The following is an 18,789-nucleotide window of genomic DNA, read 5'->3' on the forward strand; positions in this document are numbered from 1 at the left end:
ACAATGCCACCAGCCATACTGCTCATTATGTGCGTGATTTCCTGCAAGACAGGAATGTCAGTGTTCTGTCATGGCCAGCAAAGAGCCCGGATCCCAATCCCATTGAGCACGTCTGGGACCTGTTGGATCGGAGGGTGAGGGCTTGGGCCATTGCCCCCAGAAATGTCCAGGAACTTTGACCCTTACAGAACGATGATAATGTCATTAGAAAAGTAAACTAGAGATTCCTCATTCAGAATAAATGTAACATTGGTAACAATATAAAGATAGTAAAGCATTTGTGATTACTATTCTAGTAGTTCTTGCATAAGCAATGTGTGGGGTTCCTATAGTTTAATCCAGTACGAGTACTTTCTTTAGTGCCTCTTTCAGCCCTTATGCTGCCTGTCAGCCAATCATTTATGATGCAGTTCTATCACATTATTTAGCCTACTCAATATCTTATAGGCCTATCATGCAAAAATGTTATGCAAACAAACACTTCTTACTAATTACGTTTGTACAAATACACAAATTTCAATCAATGTTCAATGATGTGTCATCACTATCATTTCCATTTCGGCCGTTTCATCCATCGCTATTGCCACCAGTGGCATTCTATACCATCGAAGTACAGTTCTAGGTCATTGTACAAACCATTTGTACAAACCATTTGTAGACCATGTGGACTTCATCCGCAATGACTCTGACGATTTTGGATCTGTATAGGACTGAGGCCAAAACATCTTTCCTGGTTTTCTCCAACCAGCTCTCCGGACTTCCCGAAGACAAGGTCACATGCACCCTCCAATATAACGTTCTTGTATTCCTTCACAACCACCGATCTGAGAGCCAGGGCTGTTGCCTCGTGGAGTTGGTAGTCCGTCCACCACAGCCTTTAACGTGGACACGACTGTCAGAATTGGAAGCTGTTTTCCTAGCTTCTTGAAGACTAGAACTAGCTAGCTGGTTAAATTAGGCTTTTCCCCAAATGCAATTGGCAAGACCATCAATATAGTTGCGCCTATCTTAATTCAGTCCCTAAATTGGCCGTTACTTTTCAGAATGCTCCACCCCTGAGTTTTTCTCCCCACAGCTTGGCTTGTTTATCTCGCTAGTGGGGAGTAGCAAATTGACGAGGAAATAGCGTGCATTTGAGAATCAATCAAAATGTTAGTTCAAATTCTGAGCAAATATTGAATTTTACACGGCCTCTTGTCCAGACCAAGTGGGTCACAGCTCTTTGCTGTGTAGTCACGTGGGTCGCGACAGCCAGGCTATCACATTTTAACTCAAGCCCGCTTAACTCTCTGCCTTCCCTCCCGTCTCTCTATCACAGTGACAACCCCATGTCAGATATTTATGGTGCCAACCTCTACAACCACTACCTACAGACCTGATGCCACTGCAGGGTTCAGATGCAGCTCAAGGGGATCGGTGGAGGGAAGCCCCAGAGCCTGGAGGACAACCCCAAAATGATCCATGCCGAAATGGGATGGGTGTCAGGGGTGTACTAGGGGCGAGGACAATACTGTCCTGTCAAATCTTGTCCTGGCCTGTACCCTGTTCACTTCACTGCCTGCCTAGTCAGTTAACATCCCCTCATGGTCTGGGTCTCAAAGGCTGCCTTTACACAGGCAGCCCAATTCTGATCTTTTGCCCAATAATTGCTCTTTTGACCAGTCAGATCAGAAGTTTTGCCAACAATTGGGTAAAAGATCAGAATTGTGATGCCTGTGTAAACATAGCCTAACAGCTACTCTTTGGTTAGGACAGAGTTTGAGAGTCCGCATAGACCTCTCTGTGACCAACAGATGTCTAAAATACAAGTTGACAGATGAAGGAGACTTCCTTCTTAACCCCCTCACTCTTGTATTGTCTTATACAAGTCTAGAATGTCCGTGCACATTTACCATACTGTTCTGCCATTGAGATTTCCGTAACTTTTACATTTCTGTTGCGTGCCCTGTTCTAAAGAGTGTAATTGTGTCTGTTATGGTCATCATGACTATGTTTTTGGCAACTAAAATTCTTCTTAGTTTACTTGAAACAGCCTTAGGGGTGGTTTGATAGGCCAGTGACTTCCAGGCTTATTACAGTATCAGAGTCATTTCTTTATGCAAGTGACTAATTTAAGTCAAGGAATGTTCATCGATGGTCTCCACAACTGATGCAAGGCTAGTTGTTCAATTTACCGTTAACTCAACAAATCCTACATATCCGGTTGTGTTCAATTAAGGGTTGGAGCATCTTAACAGAGCCAATAGTATCTGAAGACATGCTATTGGGGGGGTGTAAGTATTTTATAATGTTTTCTGAATTATGATTATTATTTTTATGGAATTTGTTATTGAATGTTTTATGCGGGGATGTCAGCATTTGTACAATTTGGCCAATGGTTTTAAGGGAAAGAAGTGTGAGACTGTGGAATTGTCAATGCAACACTATATTTGACAAGCTGAAGACAATTTTTAAAAAAGAAGGTAAAAGATCAAACAGTAGGAGTGTTCATTGAAACCAGTCATTTTGCCACATACAATAGACCACAGGTGGCCAGAGGATACATTTACATTTACATTTAAGTCATTTAGCAGACGCTCTTATCCAGAGCGACTTACAAATTGGATACTTTTACCACGTTTGGTTATTAAATACTGGTTACGTTTAGACAATAGTAGTAGGTTAAGTACGATAAGGACAGGTGACTACTGGCAGCCAAGTTTAAAACTATAGTTAAAGACCCACTCCAGCCTCCCTAGAACCTAATTTATCACCTGATTTACTTAACAAAATAGGTGGTCCATTGCTCCTCTATTGTTCCTGCAAGCAAAGGGAAAATCCGATGACCTCAGAGTGCACCATCAGACCAACTCCTTGATTTGGCAAACTCTTGATTTTCGCAATTGTGTAAATTTAAAAAAAGAAAACTATTTTGCTCAAAACATATTTTTTTTACCCCTGAATGTGTGTACTGTATTTATACTTGAAATATTGTTTTTCAATGGGAAAAGTTTTAAAAAATACAGCTGGAGTGGGACTTTTCAGTGGCAGTGATAGTCTCAATCATCACTACATTACTTGTATCTATTCCATCCCCACCAACGCACAATATAGTAGACACACACATCCCCAACCCCTAGCCTCTATCCTAACACGCTTCTTGACAGCACCTTTAGATGTGGCAGTCTAAAACTAGCAGGCTTTGTGGCAACATTGATTCCAGACAATTATACTTTATCTATAGGTTAATTATATAGTTATCAGTTCCATCAGCACAACAACCTCTTGTCCACCTTGCCCATCATTTCTCTCAACAACATGATTTCCTGTCCGTGGAATCGGAGCCATGGATAGGATGGGAGTTTGGGAAGGGTGGGGAGGCCTGTGAGTGTTCATCTGTGATGGTCAGGCCGTTCCTAACCATCAGCTCCCGGGCCATTAGCACGAAGGCTGCTTCCACATTCTGGGCCTCCTTGGCCGAGGTTTCCAAGGCGGCCAGCGCACCCTTCCCCTCAGCCAGAGTACAGGCATCCTCAAACAGCACTTGTCTCTCCGACTGCAGATCCGACTTGTTCCCTAGGAGAAAAGAGCAGAGAATGGAAATTGTTCTTTCTATTTGAGTTTCTTTTGAGAAATAGATTAATGTTGGTTGCTTGGAAGAATCTATTTCCAAGCTCAAGGTAAGTGTCAGACAATTTTCTCTCACCCACCAGTAGCGATGAGCACCACATCTGCCATGTCATTACTACAACTGTTCAGTGGGCTTTATAACAGAGTTTGACAAAAGCCACGTGTTGCCTTTGTCTCTCCCACCCACCAATGAGGATGAGAACAACGCTAGCAGCCCCGTACTGCTCCACTTCCTGGATCCAGTGTGTCACAGATTCAAAAGTTGGACGCCGTGTGATGTCATAGGCCACTATAGCGCCGTGGGCGCTGCGGTAATAACTCTGGGTGATCGTGCGGAAACGCTCCTGTCCAGCCGTGTCCCACACCTGCAGCTGAGGAGACAAGAAACAACACCCACTTTAGCTGGAGAACACACACTACACCAATTTCCTAAACACACAACTCCCAGGCCAGGCTAAGGAACAAAGGTTCAGTTGAAACCCACCCATAGCCTTTTCCGCAACCCTTTGATAGAACAAGATAGGTGTAAACATGGAGAGCGTTCCCCTAAGCACATTGAAAGGTTAACTGGAGACAGCACCACATGCTTACACCTATCCAGTCGCTTCGGCAAACACTAAAGGGGAAGGGACTGTGGGTTGGACGTCTATGCATCCCTGTGGAGTAGAGACCGGTACAGGGAGGTTTTCGTTGATTTAATTTATGGATGAGACGTTTTTAAGGGTGGTCCGAGAACATCCAACCCGTCCTCCAAATACACAGACAAACATGTACCTAGGAAAACACACTTATATTGTCCATACAATTATACAGTCACTTGATACACACCCAGAAAACACACACACTCACAGTGGGGTGATCCAAAGTTACAGTTTGACCACTCCTGTTCCTTAAAACAAACAAAAAGTGCTTGAAGACTTCTTTGCTTTTGAGGACAGCAGAGGCAGAACCATTTACACTGTGTAAAGACACAATTAAGATAGCTAGGCCTATTGACAATAACGAAATACCGGACAGAACAAAGACAATATGTCCTGTACTTAACATAAAAAAATGTGATAAACAATCGTCCCAGAAATCTACACCTATTTCCTTACCTTGACCTTCCTGCCATCAATGTCCATGGTTCGTACGGTGAAGTCCACCCCGATAGTGTTTTGTTGTTTCTCCATGAAGACACCAGACTTAAAGCTCTGGACCACGCAGGTCTTCCCCACGTCTGAGTCTCCCACCAGGATGATCTTAAAGAGGAAGTCGAAGGAGTCGTCCTGCTCCGGCCCAGAGGACTGCATGGTTAGGGGTCGACACAGGGAGAGTCTGAGAGACAAAACTAAAATAGGGCCAGGCCGAGATGCCCTGCAGCAGCGATAGAACTGGTTCCCTACAGTGTAAGTTGTTAGCTGCGTCAATAACAGTTGAAACTGTTGACAGAGATGGTCACATCCTAGTCAGAAACACGAAGAGAACCCTTCCTCAAGAGGAGCTAAAAAGTACATGAACATTTCCTACTAAAACATTGTCCCTTCTATGCAGATTGTCTTGGGAAAACTCAGGAACTATATTTAAAAAAAACAGGTTGCTACGCAGAAAAAGAATTGCTGGCCAAAACAAGAATATCACGGCTTGTTAGTCCCCTGTTTATAACCATAGCCTGTTTCTTCTTCATTATTTTTCCTTGTTAGAAGTTGTATTGAAGATAAGGCTTCAATAGGCTATATCCTCTACCGCTACAGGTGTTCTCTACTCAGCCCCTCTTCGGGTATTTCCTCAGGTGTCCATCTCCCAAAGTGAGCTCGATCCACACACAAAAAAACGTCACATTCAAAACAATAACACAATTAAAGGTGTTCTGGAAAGCTTCCAAAAAGTCCACGTTTCATGTCTATACCCTTTTTGATAGGTTGTATACATCAAATCATTCCCATTCTTTGTGCTCAGACCTCCAACTGTTTCCCTGCACAGTTGGTGTCCTTATGCCCTTTATACCATATTACTCTCGCTACTCTGTTGTTCTCCCAGCTCTCATTCGTTCCCAGACAGCTAAGGTACACCCCTTACCTTTCCTGGCAGGTGTGATTTCCAGTTGCCTGCCCACCTGCACCACTGCATCTTGGGAATTGTTGTTTTCCAGGCAAGGTCCAGGGTCTGTGAGGACAGGAAGGAGGGATCAGTCGCAGCGGTCACATTTAAGACTTGTCTCTAGGTTCTTGCAAGGCTCACTGGGTACACATCCTTAAGTCAATAGAGGGAGCCACTCCTATAGTTAAGCTGCTCGTGGCAAAATGTAAACACAAGAATTTTGTCTTGACAAGTGGCCTTTGGACCCCAGAGAGCTGCATACAAATACTCAGAAACACACAGATGGCTTCCCCTCTCTCACTATTCGTCACCTCCTGACTGCCGTCAACTAACACATTCCAGTGCATTCAACAGCTAAATATAGAGCAGGCAAAAACACAAGACAACGCTTAAGCATTTCTCAGTAAACATCTTGTTAATGAGGGTTAATTTAATTTACTGTGTGATGAATCCATTTTACCTCAGGCGCCATACATTGACCTCGCAAGGAGATAAAGTGAAGTGATGAAGAGTACTGTTCTGGAAGTCAGAGACCCCCTCTTTTTTTCATTTCTCTCTCTCCACCCACACACTGGTTTGTCGTCATCTCAGCCCACAGAGGCACAAGGCACAGCTGGACACAGAACAATGCGTGCGAGTGTGAGGGGCGCTGTGCACCAGGGCTGGCCTATCTCTGGCCCCAGCCACCATGTTCTTCCTCTGAGTGTGTGGCTGTGTGGTCACATGATGGTTCCACATTAAGCCCTGCAGCCTGAGGAACGTTTATCTTTCACCCACTGACACCATATCTCCTATTATTGACTTATCTACAGCTGTCTACTGATCTACTCATGTTACGTTAGCATTTTTTTTACTGTGTCTGAGAAATAGTTAAAGCATAAGAAATAACACTTATCAGTCTCCCTCTTTGTCTGCTATCCATTTAGGTTGATGAATCTAAAATGAATTAAAATATCCAGCCCATAGCCATAATATAAATAGCCACAACTAAACAGTACAATAAACAGGTTTTATTGACATCCTGAACTATGCAAAAATGTACATGTCATTAAAAAATTGTTGTCAGTGAAAGTAACAGAATTTTAAAAAATTGTTTGCTTCACATGAATCATAAAATATTCTTTGAGAATTAAGAATCGAAAAAAATCTGGCATAAAAAAAATACGCTACCACAACATGTCATTTCGATAAGAAATACATAAAAACATACAGTCAATGGTGCAGCTGAGTCTACACAGTGCAGTCGGAAAGTATTCAGACCCCTTGACTTTTTCCACATTTTGTTACAGCCTTATTTTAAACTGGATTAAATACAGTTTTTCCTCATCAATCTACACACAATGAAAAAGCGAAACCAGGTTAAGAATTTTTTGCAAATGTATTAAAAATAAAAAACAGAAATAACTATACCATGGTTCACCAACTAGCAGCCCACAGGTGATTTTATTATTGTTGGACATAAGACTGAAAACAATCAGCAAATCAGCTCCAAGTGATTTAAATTTTGGCAATCTGTTTCAAAATATTCACATGCATAAAAGAGAAAAATACTGTATGTGATCTAATTCAAATGTAAGCAAGGTTTGAAATTATCATATTTTTAGTCAAATGTTATATCGGTTTGGGTTTCTTGCGGTCAGTTTGCGGTCTACAAATTATATTCCGGCCCCCTGATCATCCACTCAAGAAAGTTGATGATCCCTGGTATGTACATTAGCATGGTCACCTCCCCTGTGTCCTCTCACAGTACCATAAAGCTCCAAAACACTGATCTAAGGTCAGTTTTGTGGTTTCCCCGGAGGTTAGATCTGAGGATAGTACTCTAGATCTGTGTCCAAGGTGAACCTCTACTGGAGCTGTCATCTCCTCTGCAGGCGAGCTGCCGAGCTTACAGTGTCTCTGAGTCTGAATGGGATCCTGGGGCTGTTCTGGTACTTGGGCTGACTTGGCTGTTTCCTGCGGGAAGTCTTCATCCCTGGTGGTTTCTCTGGTGGCGGGACGTGGATGGGCTTCCATGGGATTGGGTTGTAGAAGCTGGGAGATGGGTACGTTACATTGTCATAGCCACCTGGGAGAAGAAACAAAATACAATTACTTTACAAAATCGAAACTTGCTTTGAATATACATGCACGACTGTATAACGACATGTGTGTGACAATAAAACATCTTATTGTTAAATGTTTTATTGACATTTTCCAGGGGTGAATATGAGATTGAACAACCCTAAACCAGGTGTAGACCGTTATGTTACCTCGCGGGCAGCCGGGTGCATTGGGACTGGGTCGGCTCTTGTCCTGGGCACGAAGCCATTCCTTAAAGTTTTCGTCTGCTCTCTGTCTGCGCTCCCTCTCCTGAGCCTCTCTGCAGGCTGCCTCCTCCTGTTACAACACAATTGCCCCAATCTCAGCAGCTGAGCACCTCACAACTAATTTCCAGGGAAACCAAAGCAGTTGTGGTCAGAAACATTGAAACGCATGTTGAAATGGACATTTCCAGGAATTTGCCACAAGAACTTGTATTCAGAGTAACAAACTACTGTATAATTCAATTACATGGTTTAGTTCTGTGTTGCTGCTGATTAGTTAGCAATGACAGAAGAGAGAGAGCACAGGAATATTTAGAAAATGGCTAATATGTCGATCTATTCCAACAACTCTCTACTAATGTAGAGAGCAAAGCAACAAAACATTTCAGAGATTTGAATTGGTTTACTGTCCTGAATACATCTCTGAATAATTCCACAAGGCCACTGTGAAAGAACCTACCTTCGCTCTCCTCTCCCTCTCCATTTTCTCCAGGTTCTTCCTCCGTAGCCACTCTCTGTACTTCTCCTCTGCTTTCTGTTCAATCTCCCTCTGCTTCTGCCGCTGCCTCTGCATCTCCTCCTGCTCCTTGCTCTCCTTCAGAAGTTTCTCCTGCTTCTCCTGGAGATGACAAACAATCACAAAAACATGACTTACCCCTTTAGGTGCAGATATAACGTATGCATGAGAAAGCATACAAACTGCATGGTTCCTCTCTGGGACTTTTGTAATAACCGAGTCAAAAGAAGGGGAGTTCTTAACCTGTTCTTTCTTCATCTGCAGCCACTCCTGGATCTTCTCCTCCACCACCATCTTTTTCTTCTGCTGCTCTCTCTCCTGTTCCTCCTTCCTCTCCCTCAGTAGGCGCTCCTAACAAATAACACTTGTCAGTCCCACAGTCATACTCAATTGCTTCACGTATAGACATTTGCAACCCTAATTTACCGAAAGGAAAATATCAAATGTTAGAAAAACATAAATGATCACGTTCTGACTCAAATGCTAACAGGAGTTGGCAAACAGAAGAAGAAACTAAAAAGATACGGCAGCGCACCTCTTCTGCTTTCTTTTCTATTCTGAGTCTCTCCTCTTTGGCTTTGCAGACCAGCCACCTCTCCCAGGCAGAGAGGGATGCCTCTGGATCCTCCGCCTCAGTTACTGCTCTCCTCTCTGGGGGCTTCTGTTGTGGATCATATCTGAAACACACATGCTCAACTCTGAGCATAACTTTGAGCACAAACCCTACAGTTAAGCCTACTATAGCTAATTCTGTGTACCCTTCATTCATATATTTTATTTTTGTCTGTGGCACTTCCATTGAAACAGTCTAATCAGATTGTTTAGCTTCATCAACCCTTTTTTATTGCTTGTTGATGAGGGGACCCTCACTAAAGAGCAAGTGGCGCTAACAAAAATGTTGCTCACTGTCTGCTGAATCCAGTTGGGTAACACTGCTCGTGTACACCAACCATACCTGATGGGTGAGAGGGGTCTGGCGTCATCACTCTGTGTGGCTGAGGTGTCTATCTGATGTACGTGGTGAGCTGCAGCCAGGTCCTCATCACTCTCATAGCTGTCATGGTAGATGGGGGAGAGCAGAGAGTAGGTGGAGTCGCCTGTTGAGTCATAGTCCACACTCTTGGATCGGTGCAGTTCCCTGCCGCTGTCCTGGTAAGTCTTCAGAGGAGTCGAGCTGAAACTCTTGGAGGCGGAGGCAGGAAAGCTTGACATCTTTCCCCCTGTTATCATACAAACATGTGAAAAACATTGTTTTTAAAGGAGCACAAACCATTACATTTTTTTGTGTGGATACTTACTCTAATATATTGTGCAGTCACAAATAAGGAATGGTGACAGAGTTAAACAGGAGCAGCTATGTAGCGAGCATTATGACGAGAGATCATTATGATAAACACGCATGGCGTCTGACTCCAGTCAGCCAGAGCAGAGCTGCGAAGACCCACCAGCTTGCCCACATATTACTAAATTTATCGTGAACCAGTATCTGTGCATTAGATACCTCTCTAACGCCCATGAAGCTCCGATTCGAACCCCCATTCACCAGTTCTGCCAGCGTTTTAACGTCAAAATACGTTCGTTGATCACCATATATGGAGTTGAGCTAAGCAACCATTTTCATTTACTCTCGTATCGCCCAGTATGTACTTCCAATAAAGGTATAAATAAAAATGTACAAGTAACCGGAAAATTCCTCTTCGGCACCTCCAATGTACTGTATTGAGCAGTTGTAGACTTCTTCCCTGTGCGTGGCAGTAATTATTGATTTCCATTGGGATTGTTGGAGGTGCCGAATAATTTTTTTTTTCAGTTACTTGTAAATGTTGTATTTAGACCTTTTTTGGGAAGTACATACCAGCCGTAACGGGAATAAATTACGATAGTTGCTAAGCGAAGCGATATTTCGTGATTAACGAACGTATTTTGACATTATAACGCTTGCAGAGCTGGTGAATGGGAATTTGAATCGGAGCGATCTGGGCGTTAGATACTGGTTTAACGTTATCGTAGCTATTTGCAGGGCCGAGCAGCCCTAGCAGACTGTTATTGCAGCTCAGATCAATTATGTTAAAAGGCCCAGACAGCTAGCTAATCCTCTAGCTAACGGGTTACGTAGCACTGTATGAAGTAGCTACTTACTTACTGACAGTTAGCAAATTAGCTAGTTACTAGCTTGTTTGCATGCTAGCTAACGTTAGAATCCATACAATTATCTGCTTTGCTTATCATTAGCAATGCAATAGCATCAAGCTAGACTATCCTATAAACATTTGGCTTATATTAATCTTTTTACCTAGGTCTCCACGCACCTCTTCCCTTCTGTTTACTTGGTTGTGATTGCAAACAACTTTATTTTCCCATGATACACCACACAATATCTCACCAATCACCAACGCCGAACGCGACGCTCCTAGTAGACGCTGAGCGGTATCCATGGCGACATCACAGAGAAGAGGGTCGTCACCGTCATGGCTAAAAGAGATCCAGCTTTTCTGATATGAACGTCTGAATAGCACACATACACAATCCATGTCTCAATTGTATCAAGGCTTAAAAATCATTCTTTAACTCTGCAGAGCTACCTCCAGAACAAGATTCATGACAGAAAACACTAACCTGCAAGCGTGGGGTAGTGATTTTGATACGAGACAGCCACATCAACGATGCCCCCATTCCGCTCTACCTCCCAGTAGCAGGTTTCAGACAGAGCCACTTTGCACAGATCCTGGTGATAGTAGGTGAACCTGTCTGGATGGTCCGAATAGGCCTGGACCTTGTCACTCCATGCTATCTCCTTGTTTTTGTTTTTTATATGATTTTATTTGATTTATTACTCAAACAATAACAACCAAACATAAACAAAAAACAATAAACAGACACACAAATTTCAACAAAATGACATCACACCTTCTCCGACCCACCCACATGTTCCCACCGCAACCACACATGCCATATGTGACTTCAAATTGCACTGTTCTATTTTTCTCCGTAGCCCACACCTTTTCAATATTTAAATGTTGGATAGAGAGACATGCTGTGTTGGGATCCACATCCATGCTAGGATAGCAGGAGTCTGTGAAAGAGGTCGTAGAAGATACTGGGTCAGTGCAGCGTGTGTGTGAGTGAGAGAAAGATGGGAGGAGGGAAAGAGAGCGAGAGAGAAGAGAGAGAGGGAGAAAGGGGAAGGTTGAGAGAGAGGGAGGGAGATAGATGAAGAGGGACGGGGAGAGTCCTTGTAAAATACAAAGAGAGAGATAAATGCACACCTGTCGTAGAAGACGGATCAGATAATCAACATTAACTTTTTTGAACTTTACTCCAAAAGTTTGAAGATGTATTGTCCTAAAGGTGGAGGAGGGAGACATCCATTCAAAGACAGGATGAGGTGGGATGAATGAGTACTCACCCTGGTCAGTGAGCAGAGGCAGCAGGTCAGTGGAGTAGCTGAACTCTAGGAAGGCAGTGTGAGGGCCACCTTCACAGGCTGCAGGGTCATGGAGAGGTCCAGAGAGAGGAAGGGAAGGAGGGAGAAAGAGGAAGGGACAAAATGGAGAAGGGGAGAGATCAGATCAATTGGAACATATGATTATGAACAATAAGAAGTATTTAAAACGTTTTATACCAGACAGTGAGAAGAAATTAACTGTGTACTTACTGTGCATCCTGGAGGTAATGGCCAATGGTCCTGGGTCATCATGGCAATGCGGGTAAGCGCGTCCCTATCTAGCTGTAAGTCCTCCATCCCTCCACTTTGTGGATAGATTACTCAGTTTTCTCACTCACTCTGACACACAGACAACACACACGCACACACACACACACTAACACACACACACACACACATACACACACACACACGAGCCGACAGGTGAAGGGTGAAAACAACTTCAGGAAATAAAAGAAGGACTTGAACCCCAGCCTTCTAGTACCTGTGAAGTAGAAAACACGCAGAGCAACCACTTCTTCCCAGGGGCTTTGTCAGGATGCGATCAGGCTCGCTGCCAGTTCGGTTGATTGCGTCAATGGTTGTGCCTGTTTTCAATCTTTCCGCAAGGTGGCTCAAACTCTCCGTGTTTGGTAAATGCTCAGTACAATGCTCATGTGCTTTCAAATTGGTCCTGATATTCTTCCAGAAACTAACAACATCACTGCTCAAATGAGAGTCTCTTTTTCCAAAAATGCGGCAACAAAAACAAAAAAAGATGCATCAGCTCTACTTGAATACACAAGCCATGTCCGTGTAAGATGGTGCCGACAGATATGCTGCAAATTCGCAGTATTTTGTGTTTTTGTGTGTTTTTTCTTACATTATTAGCCTCACAAAAATGTTGTGTTATTACATACAGCCGGAAATAACTTTTGGATATCAGAGCGGCGGTGACTCACCAGCATTACATCCAGGAATACGACTTTCCCGAGTTGGATCCTTTGTTCGTACCACCCAGAGCAATTTAACTTATTCCAGAGGCTGCTCCAAAACACTGCTGGCGGAGAAGAGGTATTCGGAGTGGACTCCTAATCCTACTCAGGAGGCGTGCACACCATCCACCACTTTGGAGTATATTACTTGCTAATCTTCAGTCTCTGGATAATAAAGTAGACGAGCTCAGGGCGAGAATCTCCTTCCAAAGAGACATCGGGGATTGCAACATGCTCTGTTTTACGGAAACATGGCTCTCTTGGGATATACTGTCCCCGTCCATACAGCCATCTGTGGTCTCAGTACATCAAACAGACAGGAATAAAGAACTCTCCGGGAAGAAGAAAGCCAGGGGTGTATGTTTCATGATTAATTACTCATGGTGTGTTTGTGATAACATACAGAAACTCAAGTCATTTTCTTCACCGACCGAGAAGACCTCACAAACAAATGCCGACCGTATTACCTCCCAAGAGAATTCTCTTCGGTTATAGTCACAGCCGTGTATTTTCCCCCTCAAGCCGATACCACGACGGCCCTCAAAGAACTACACTGGACTTTATGCAAACTGGAAACCACATATCCTGAGGCTGCATTTATTGTAGCTGGGGATTGTGACAATGTCAATTTGAGGAAAACACTACCGAAGTTCTACCAACACATTGACTGTAGTACTCGCGCTGGTAAAACATTGGACCACTGCTAGTTGGTTGTGTTAGCTGGGGCAAAACTGAGACCAATCAGGCTCTCGAGGACTGGAATTCCCCACCCCTGCCCTAGACCCTCTTCAATTTGCTTACCGCCCCAACAGATCCACAGACGATGCAATCACCATCACACTGCCCTATCCCATCTGGACAAGAGGAAAACCTATGTAAGAATGCTGCCATGTGCAACTGGGTCCTGGACTTTCTGACGGGCCACCCCCAGGTGGTGAAGGAAGGAAACAACACTTCCACTTCGCTGATCCTCAACATAGGGGCCTCACAAGGGTGCATGCTCAGCCCCCTCCTGTACTCCCTGTTCACCCATGACTGTGTGGCCACGCACGCCTCCAACTCAATCATCAAGTTTGCAGATGACACAACAGTAGTAGGCCTGATTTCCAACAATGTCCGAGAGAGATTTACACTGTTATCAAAATCTCACGCCAGGGTTAAGCCTACACAAAACACAGCCCTTATTTTAAGTGTTTCTAAAATCCCCTGTGGGAAAAATTCATGGTGGAGAAATGATTGGAACACAATCACTTTTTACGTCCTCACTATTCATGTTAATAAATGAGTATCTCAATTTAAACTAAGCAAACTGCTAAATCGTTCAGTTTACATCTTGCCTAGGCTACTGTGGGCTATCTGAAATTAGATGTAGGCCTATCAGGGGCTATAGGCTACCTGCATCTAGCTAAGATTCTAATTAAGCAAAGTTGAATTAGAATCATAAACCCAGATTTTAGTCTATAGCCTATGTATATTTGTCCTTGTGTTTTAGGTAATTCTGAATTGTGATTTTGTCTCCCAGTGTCTGTTGGAAAGCCGACTGAACCGTGTTTTCCTCTAGGATTCTGCCTGTGGCTGCCTGTGTTTATTTTTATCCCCCCAAAAAACTCCCTAGTCCTTGCTGATGATTAGCATATTCATAACATGATGTAGGCACCAACATGCTTGAAAATATGAAGAATGGTACTCAGTGATGTGTTTGATTTGCCCCAAACATTAGGATAACTAGTCAGTTGCACAACTGAATGCATTCAACCGAAATGTGTGTTCTGCATTTGAACCAACCCCTCTAAATCAGAGAGGTGCGGGGGGCTGCCTTAATCAACGTCCATGGCACCCGGGGAATAGTTGTTGTTGGGGGTTAACTACCTTGCTTATGGGCAAAATGGGATATTTTGTCACCTTGCCTGCTCGGGAATTAGATTCAGCAACCTTTCAGTTACTGGCCCAATGCTATAAACCACTAGGCTACCTGCCGCCCATACGCTTTGTATTCAGGACAAAGTAATTTTCTTTGACACATTTTTTGCAGTTTTACTTTAGTGCCTTATTACAAACATGATGCATGCTTTGGAATATTTTTATTCTGTACAGGCTTCCTCCTTTTCACTCTGTCATTTATGCTAGTATTGTGGAGTAATGTTGGTAAATTTCTTCAAAAGACGATCAGGTCTATATAATTATCAGACTTATATATTGGTAGTAGAAAGGAAACACAAACTCTTTGTTTAAGTATTAGGATTCTACTTTAGTAGTACAATTGTATGGCAGAAGTTGATAGCTTTCCCCAGGTTCTGCTAGGTGTCTAAGACATCCTGCAGCTTATATATATATATAGGTTCATAACAAGGTGACATTTCGCAACAGATAAGTCTAAGCATCTTCTGCCAGGTGGCGGTTTCCGTAAGACCTGCAGTGGCCTTGTGTTGTCAGAAAACCAGTCGTATTCTCAGAACCTCAGACAGTCACGGTGGGACCCAGACAGGAGGAGTATGAGCGTAGGCAGTTTCCACCTTCTGATAGTGTCTGCAGGGCATATCACTCAAATCAGGTTTTAACACACACACAGAGGTCTCCTGAGAGGCGACCTTACAGTTCATCATAACACAATTTATTAAGCCTTTAAAAGGTATGAGTGTCACGCCCTGACCTTAGAGATCCTTTTTATGTCTTTATTTTGGTTTGGTCAGGGCGTGAGTTGGGGTGTTTATTCTATGTTCTATGATTTGTATTTCTTTGTGTTTGGCCGGGTGTGGTTCTCAATCAGAGGCAGTTGTCTATCGTTGTCTCTGATTGAGAACCATGCTTAGGTAGCCATTTTTCCACCTGTCTTTGTGGGAAGTTGACTTTGTTTAGGGCACATAGCCTGTAGCTTCACGGTTTGTTTTTGTAGTGTTAATTGTTTTGTTCGGCGTGTTTTCAAATAAAGAGAAAATGTACGCTCACCACGCTGCACCTTGGTCCTCTTTTGTCGACAGCCGTGACAATGAGGCCTTGGTTTAACCCCTTCAGTAACTACAATATTTTTGATCCATCCTTAGTTATCTCCTGTCATGGCCATTAAACTGGTGAAATTCTTGAGTGGTTTCCTTCCTCTCCGGCAACTGAGTTAGGATGGACACCTGTATATCTTAGTGACTGGGAGTAATTCAAAGTGTAGTTAATAACTTCACCATGCTCGAAGGGATATTAAAAAAAAAAAAAAATCTACCAATAGGTGCCCTTCTTTGCGAACCATTGGAAAACCTCCCTAGTCTTTGTGGTTGAATCTGTGCTTGAAATTCATTGCTCGACTGAGGGACCTTGCAGAAAATTGTATGTGTGGGGTAGACTGGGCAGTTAAACATTATTATTGCATACAGAATAAGCCCATGCAACTTATGTGACTTGTTATGCACATTTTTATTCCTGAACTTATTTAGACGTGTGTCGACAGAATAGAGTATTGTGTGTTCCACTGAGGATGGGCCTCTATGAGAAAGCACTGACAGAGGAGATTTACGATGTCTTTGGGTGATAAAACCTAAAGAGCATTCCAGATAACATGAGGTTCTGTGCTATGAAGTACCAGGAACGAGATTAGAACCTCGTTTTAGAGACCAAACTGAGCGATAATTTATAGCGAATGCTATCTGGCTAAGGGATACTCCTTTCTCAAGTAAAAGTTCCTTTGCGAAGAGTTCCTAAGATCTGTGGTTCGTCATGTAGGTTGAGAGGGGTGTATCTTGGCTATAAAATAACTTTATAATTTTCTGTAGTCACTTTTCAATGGTTCATTAGGGATAGCGCATCATTGAAAGTCAAAAAAGGCTATTGCAAAGCTCTTATTATTATTAAAGATGTCATTTAAATATAACTCTGACTGGTGTGTAGTTTGTTACTCTCCTCATTTGGTAAAGCAGAAAAATGCCACCACATTTCTCATAACAAAAGTGTTGAATACTCATTGACTCATGGCTTTTCATTTATTTATTTTTTTACATTTCTTAAATATAATTCCACTTGGACATTATGGGGAATTGTGTAGATCAGAGACACAAAATATAAATGTAATCTTTTTAAAATTCAGTCTGTTACACAACAAAATGTGGAAAAAGCCAAGGCATGTGAATACTTTCCGAAGACACTGTATATTTACCATTTGTGAGTATGTGATATGGGGGTTGGAGACATGTTTATTTTGACATTACAAAGAAACTTTTATAAACAATAGCAACACTGTCATGTTGCACTGAGCCTTGCTGTTGGAAAACCACATCAGTGTCAAACTTTCGGCTTTCTCAGAATCACCGCCTCTGATTTCACTCCTCGACTTTCGTCTACACTCGGTTGCTTTTGCCTTACCACTCAAATGAGCCCATGGTGAAAGTTGATGGGAGATTGTGGGGGGTTTTAAAATAAATGAGAGCCGCACACTCTAAGAGCTCAGATGCAAAAATGTAATGTCCAACGTTTCGACAGGCAAGCTGTCTTCATCAGGGTATAATCACAAACACTGCAGGGTGACTAGTTTATATAGTGTCAAAAGACACACACACACACACACACACAGGTGTCTGTAATCATGGCCAAGTATGGCCTAATATCATTGGTTAGGCCACACTTGGCCATGATTACAGACACCTGTGTCTGTGTGTGTGTGTGTGTGTGTGTGTGTGTGTGTGTGTGTGTGTGTGTGTGTCTTTTGACACTATATAAACGAGTCACCCTGCAGTGTTTGTGATTATACCCTGATGAAGACAGCTTGCCTGTCGAAATGTTGGACATTACATTTTTGCATCTGAGCTCTTAGAGTGTGCGGCTCTCATTTATTTTCAAGTTTTCCACTCCGGTAGCCAGCACCTCACCTAAATAGGTGTAAATTCATTTTTCCTCTAGCTTGTGGGGGGTACCTTAAAAAGAGCTGGTTGGATAGAGAGTTATTTCATGCTAATTTATTAAATTATGCCCATATGTATATGCAAATTAGTTGTTTTCAAACATTATTATTCTATCAATATAATAACAGAACATATAAAAGGGCCATATATGGTTTAAAAACGTTGACAAGTATTTTTGATATTTCACATTCAGTCCCACCAATGTCTGAATTCCAGGTAACTTCTACCCAAACACACTGCATGAAGGGAATCTGGAGCGTTTCTTCCTCTTCACATTAATGGCCACAAATACTCTGGTGTTCTGGTGGATATCTTACAGGTACAATGTGAGAACCTCTCTTCAGCAGTCTAATAGTCAAATTTGAGAATTGCTTTAACCCCGTTTACCCCATCTCATTTGAATGGGAATCAATCTAGTCATTGCAAAGGAGATGACGAGTTCTTTCAATCTTAGCATTCAAGATTTTCAGTGATTTTTGTGACCATAAAAGTGAAAGATCATTACATTCATATTATGGATAAATAGTGATTGCTGTGTCTAATTTCACTCTGCCAGTAATGGAGACAACACTGAGAGAAGAATAAACATTTACTGATATAAGCCAAACCCATCTTTGGTATAGGGCTCAGGGGCAATTTAGACCTGTAAAAAACAACTTTAGTAACAGGGGCTCATTAACATATTTCCCAGAGTTCTATTGATGGTGTCTTCCACTATTAGTGCGATTTCTGTATCAGTTAGGAGTATGATTTATGGGCACTCGTATGAGGAGCATTCTATAAAGCTTCAGTGTAATAATGAATAATCATATTGGAAAACAAATTATCTGTGTAAAAACAAAGCCTTGGTTCTATGAACTAGTTGGATAGTAAAAGAGAAGTTTCCTTCACTTTTTACTGTTTGTGCCGAGGTATAAGATACCAGGCCTGGCCAGAAGAGGGCAGAAGTGATGTCACTGGACAGAGACAGACAACTCCC

The 18,789-nt window shown here is 42.6% G+C and overlaps 2 protein-coding genes across 3 annotated transcripts; both read right to left on the minus strand.

Moving 5' to 3' along the window:
* Window positions 1-2,406: 2,406 nt before the first annotated feature.
* On the minus strand, window positions 2,407-6,265 carry LOC129862750 (ras-related protein Rab-19-like). The gene is made up of 5 exons (XM_055934678.1): window positions 6,149-6,265; window positions 5,668-5,754; window positions 4,707-4,895; window positions 3,797-3,980; window positions 2,407-3,555 (listed from the first exon to the last, which is right to left on the minus strand). The coding sequence occupies exons 1-5, from the start codon at window positions 6,158-6,160 to the stop codon at window positions 3,290-3,292; spliced, it is 738 nt and encodes a 245-aa protein (XP_055790653.1). The 5' UTR covers window positions 6,161-6,265; the 3' UTR covers window positions 2,407-3,289.
* A 418-nt stretch (window positions 6,266-6,683) lies between these two features.
* LOC129862749 (coiled-coil domain-containing protein 34-like) lies at window positions 6,684-11,016 on the minus strand. Of its 2 annotated transcripts, none has more exons than XM_055934676.1 (7): window positions 10,895-11,016; window positions 9,467-9,731; window positions 9,047-9,188; window positions 8,755-8,862; window positions 8,455-8,613; window positions 7,941-8,067; window positions 6,684-7,756 (listed from the first exon to the last, which is right to left on the minus strand). In XM_055934676.1, the coding sequence occupies exons 1-7, from the start codon at window positions 10,944-10,946 to the stop codon at window positions 7,548-7,550; spliced, it is 1,062 nt and encodes a 353-aa protein (XP_055790651.1). In that variant the 5' UTR covers window positions 10,947-11,016; the 3' UTR covers window positions 6,684-7,547. The 2 variants fall into 2 exon arrangements, with proteins under 2 accessions (XP_055790651.1, XP_055790652.1); XM_055934677.1 differs by lacking the exon at window positions 10,895-11,016 and adding an exon at window positions 10,805-10,876.
* Window positions 11,017-18,789: the final 7,773 nt, after the last annotated feature.

Source organism: Salvelinus fontinalis, chromosome 9, assembly GCF_029448725.1.
Source record: "Salvelinus fontinalis isolate EN_2023a chromosome 9, ASM2944872v1, whole genome shotgun sequence".
In the NCBI taxonomy this organism is placed as follows: domain Eukaryota; kingdom Metazoa; phylum Chordata; class Actinopteri; order Salmoniformes; family Salmonidae; genus Salvelinus; species Salvelinus fontinalis.

Bases quoted from the DNA above. Each gene is read 5' to 3' on its own strand.
- LOC129862750 (XM_055934678.1), bottom strand. The intron at 3,981-4,706 runs GTAAGGAAATAG...TTGTCTCCTCAG, and splicing joins TTGATGGCAGGAAGGTCAAG to CTGCAGGTGTGGGACACGGC. The intron at 3,556-3,796 runs GTGGGTGGGAGA...CTTTTCTCCTAG, and splicing joins CGTTGTTCTCATCCTCATTG to GGAACAAGTCGGATCTGCAG.
- LOC129862749 (XM_055934676.1), bottom strand. From the start codon at position 10,946: ATGGATACCGCTCAGCGTCTACTAGGAGCGTCGCGTTCGGCGTTGGTG. The intron at 8,863-9,046 runs GTGCGCTGCCGT...GTTATTTGTTAG, and splicing joins TAGAAAAGAAAGCAGAAGAG to GAGCGCCTACTGAGGGAGAG. The intron at 8,614-8,754 runs GTTAAGAACTCC...TGTCATCTCCAG, and splicing joins TGCAGATGAAGAAAGAACAG to GAGAAGCAGGAGAAACTTCT.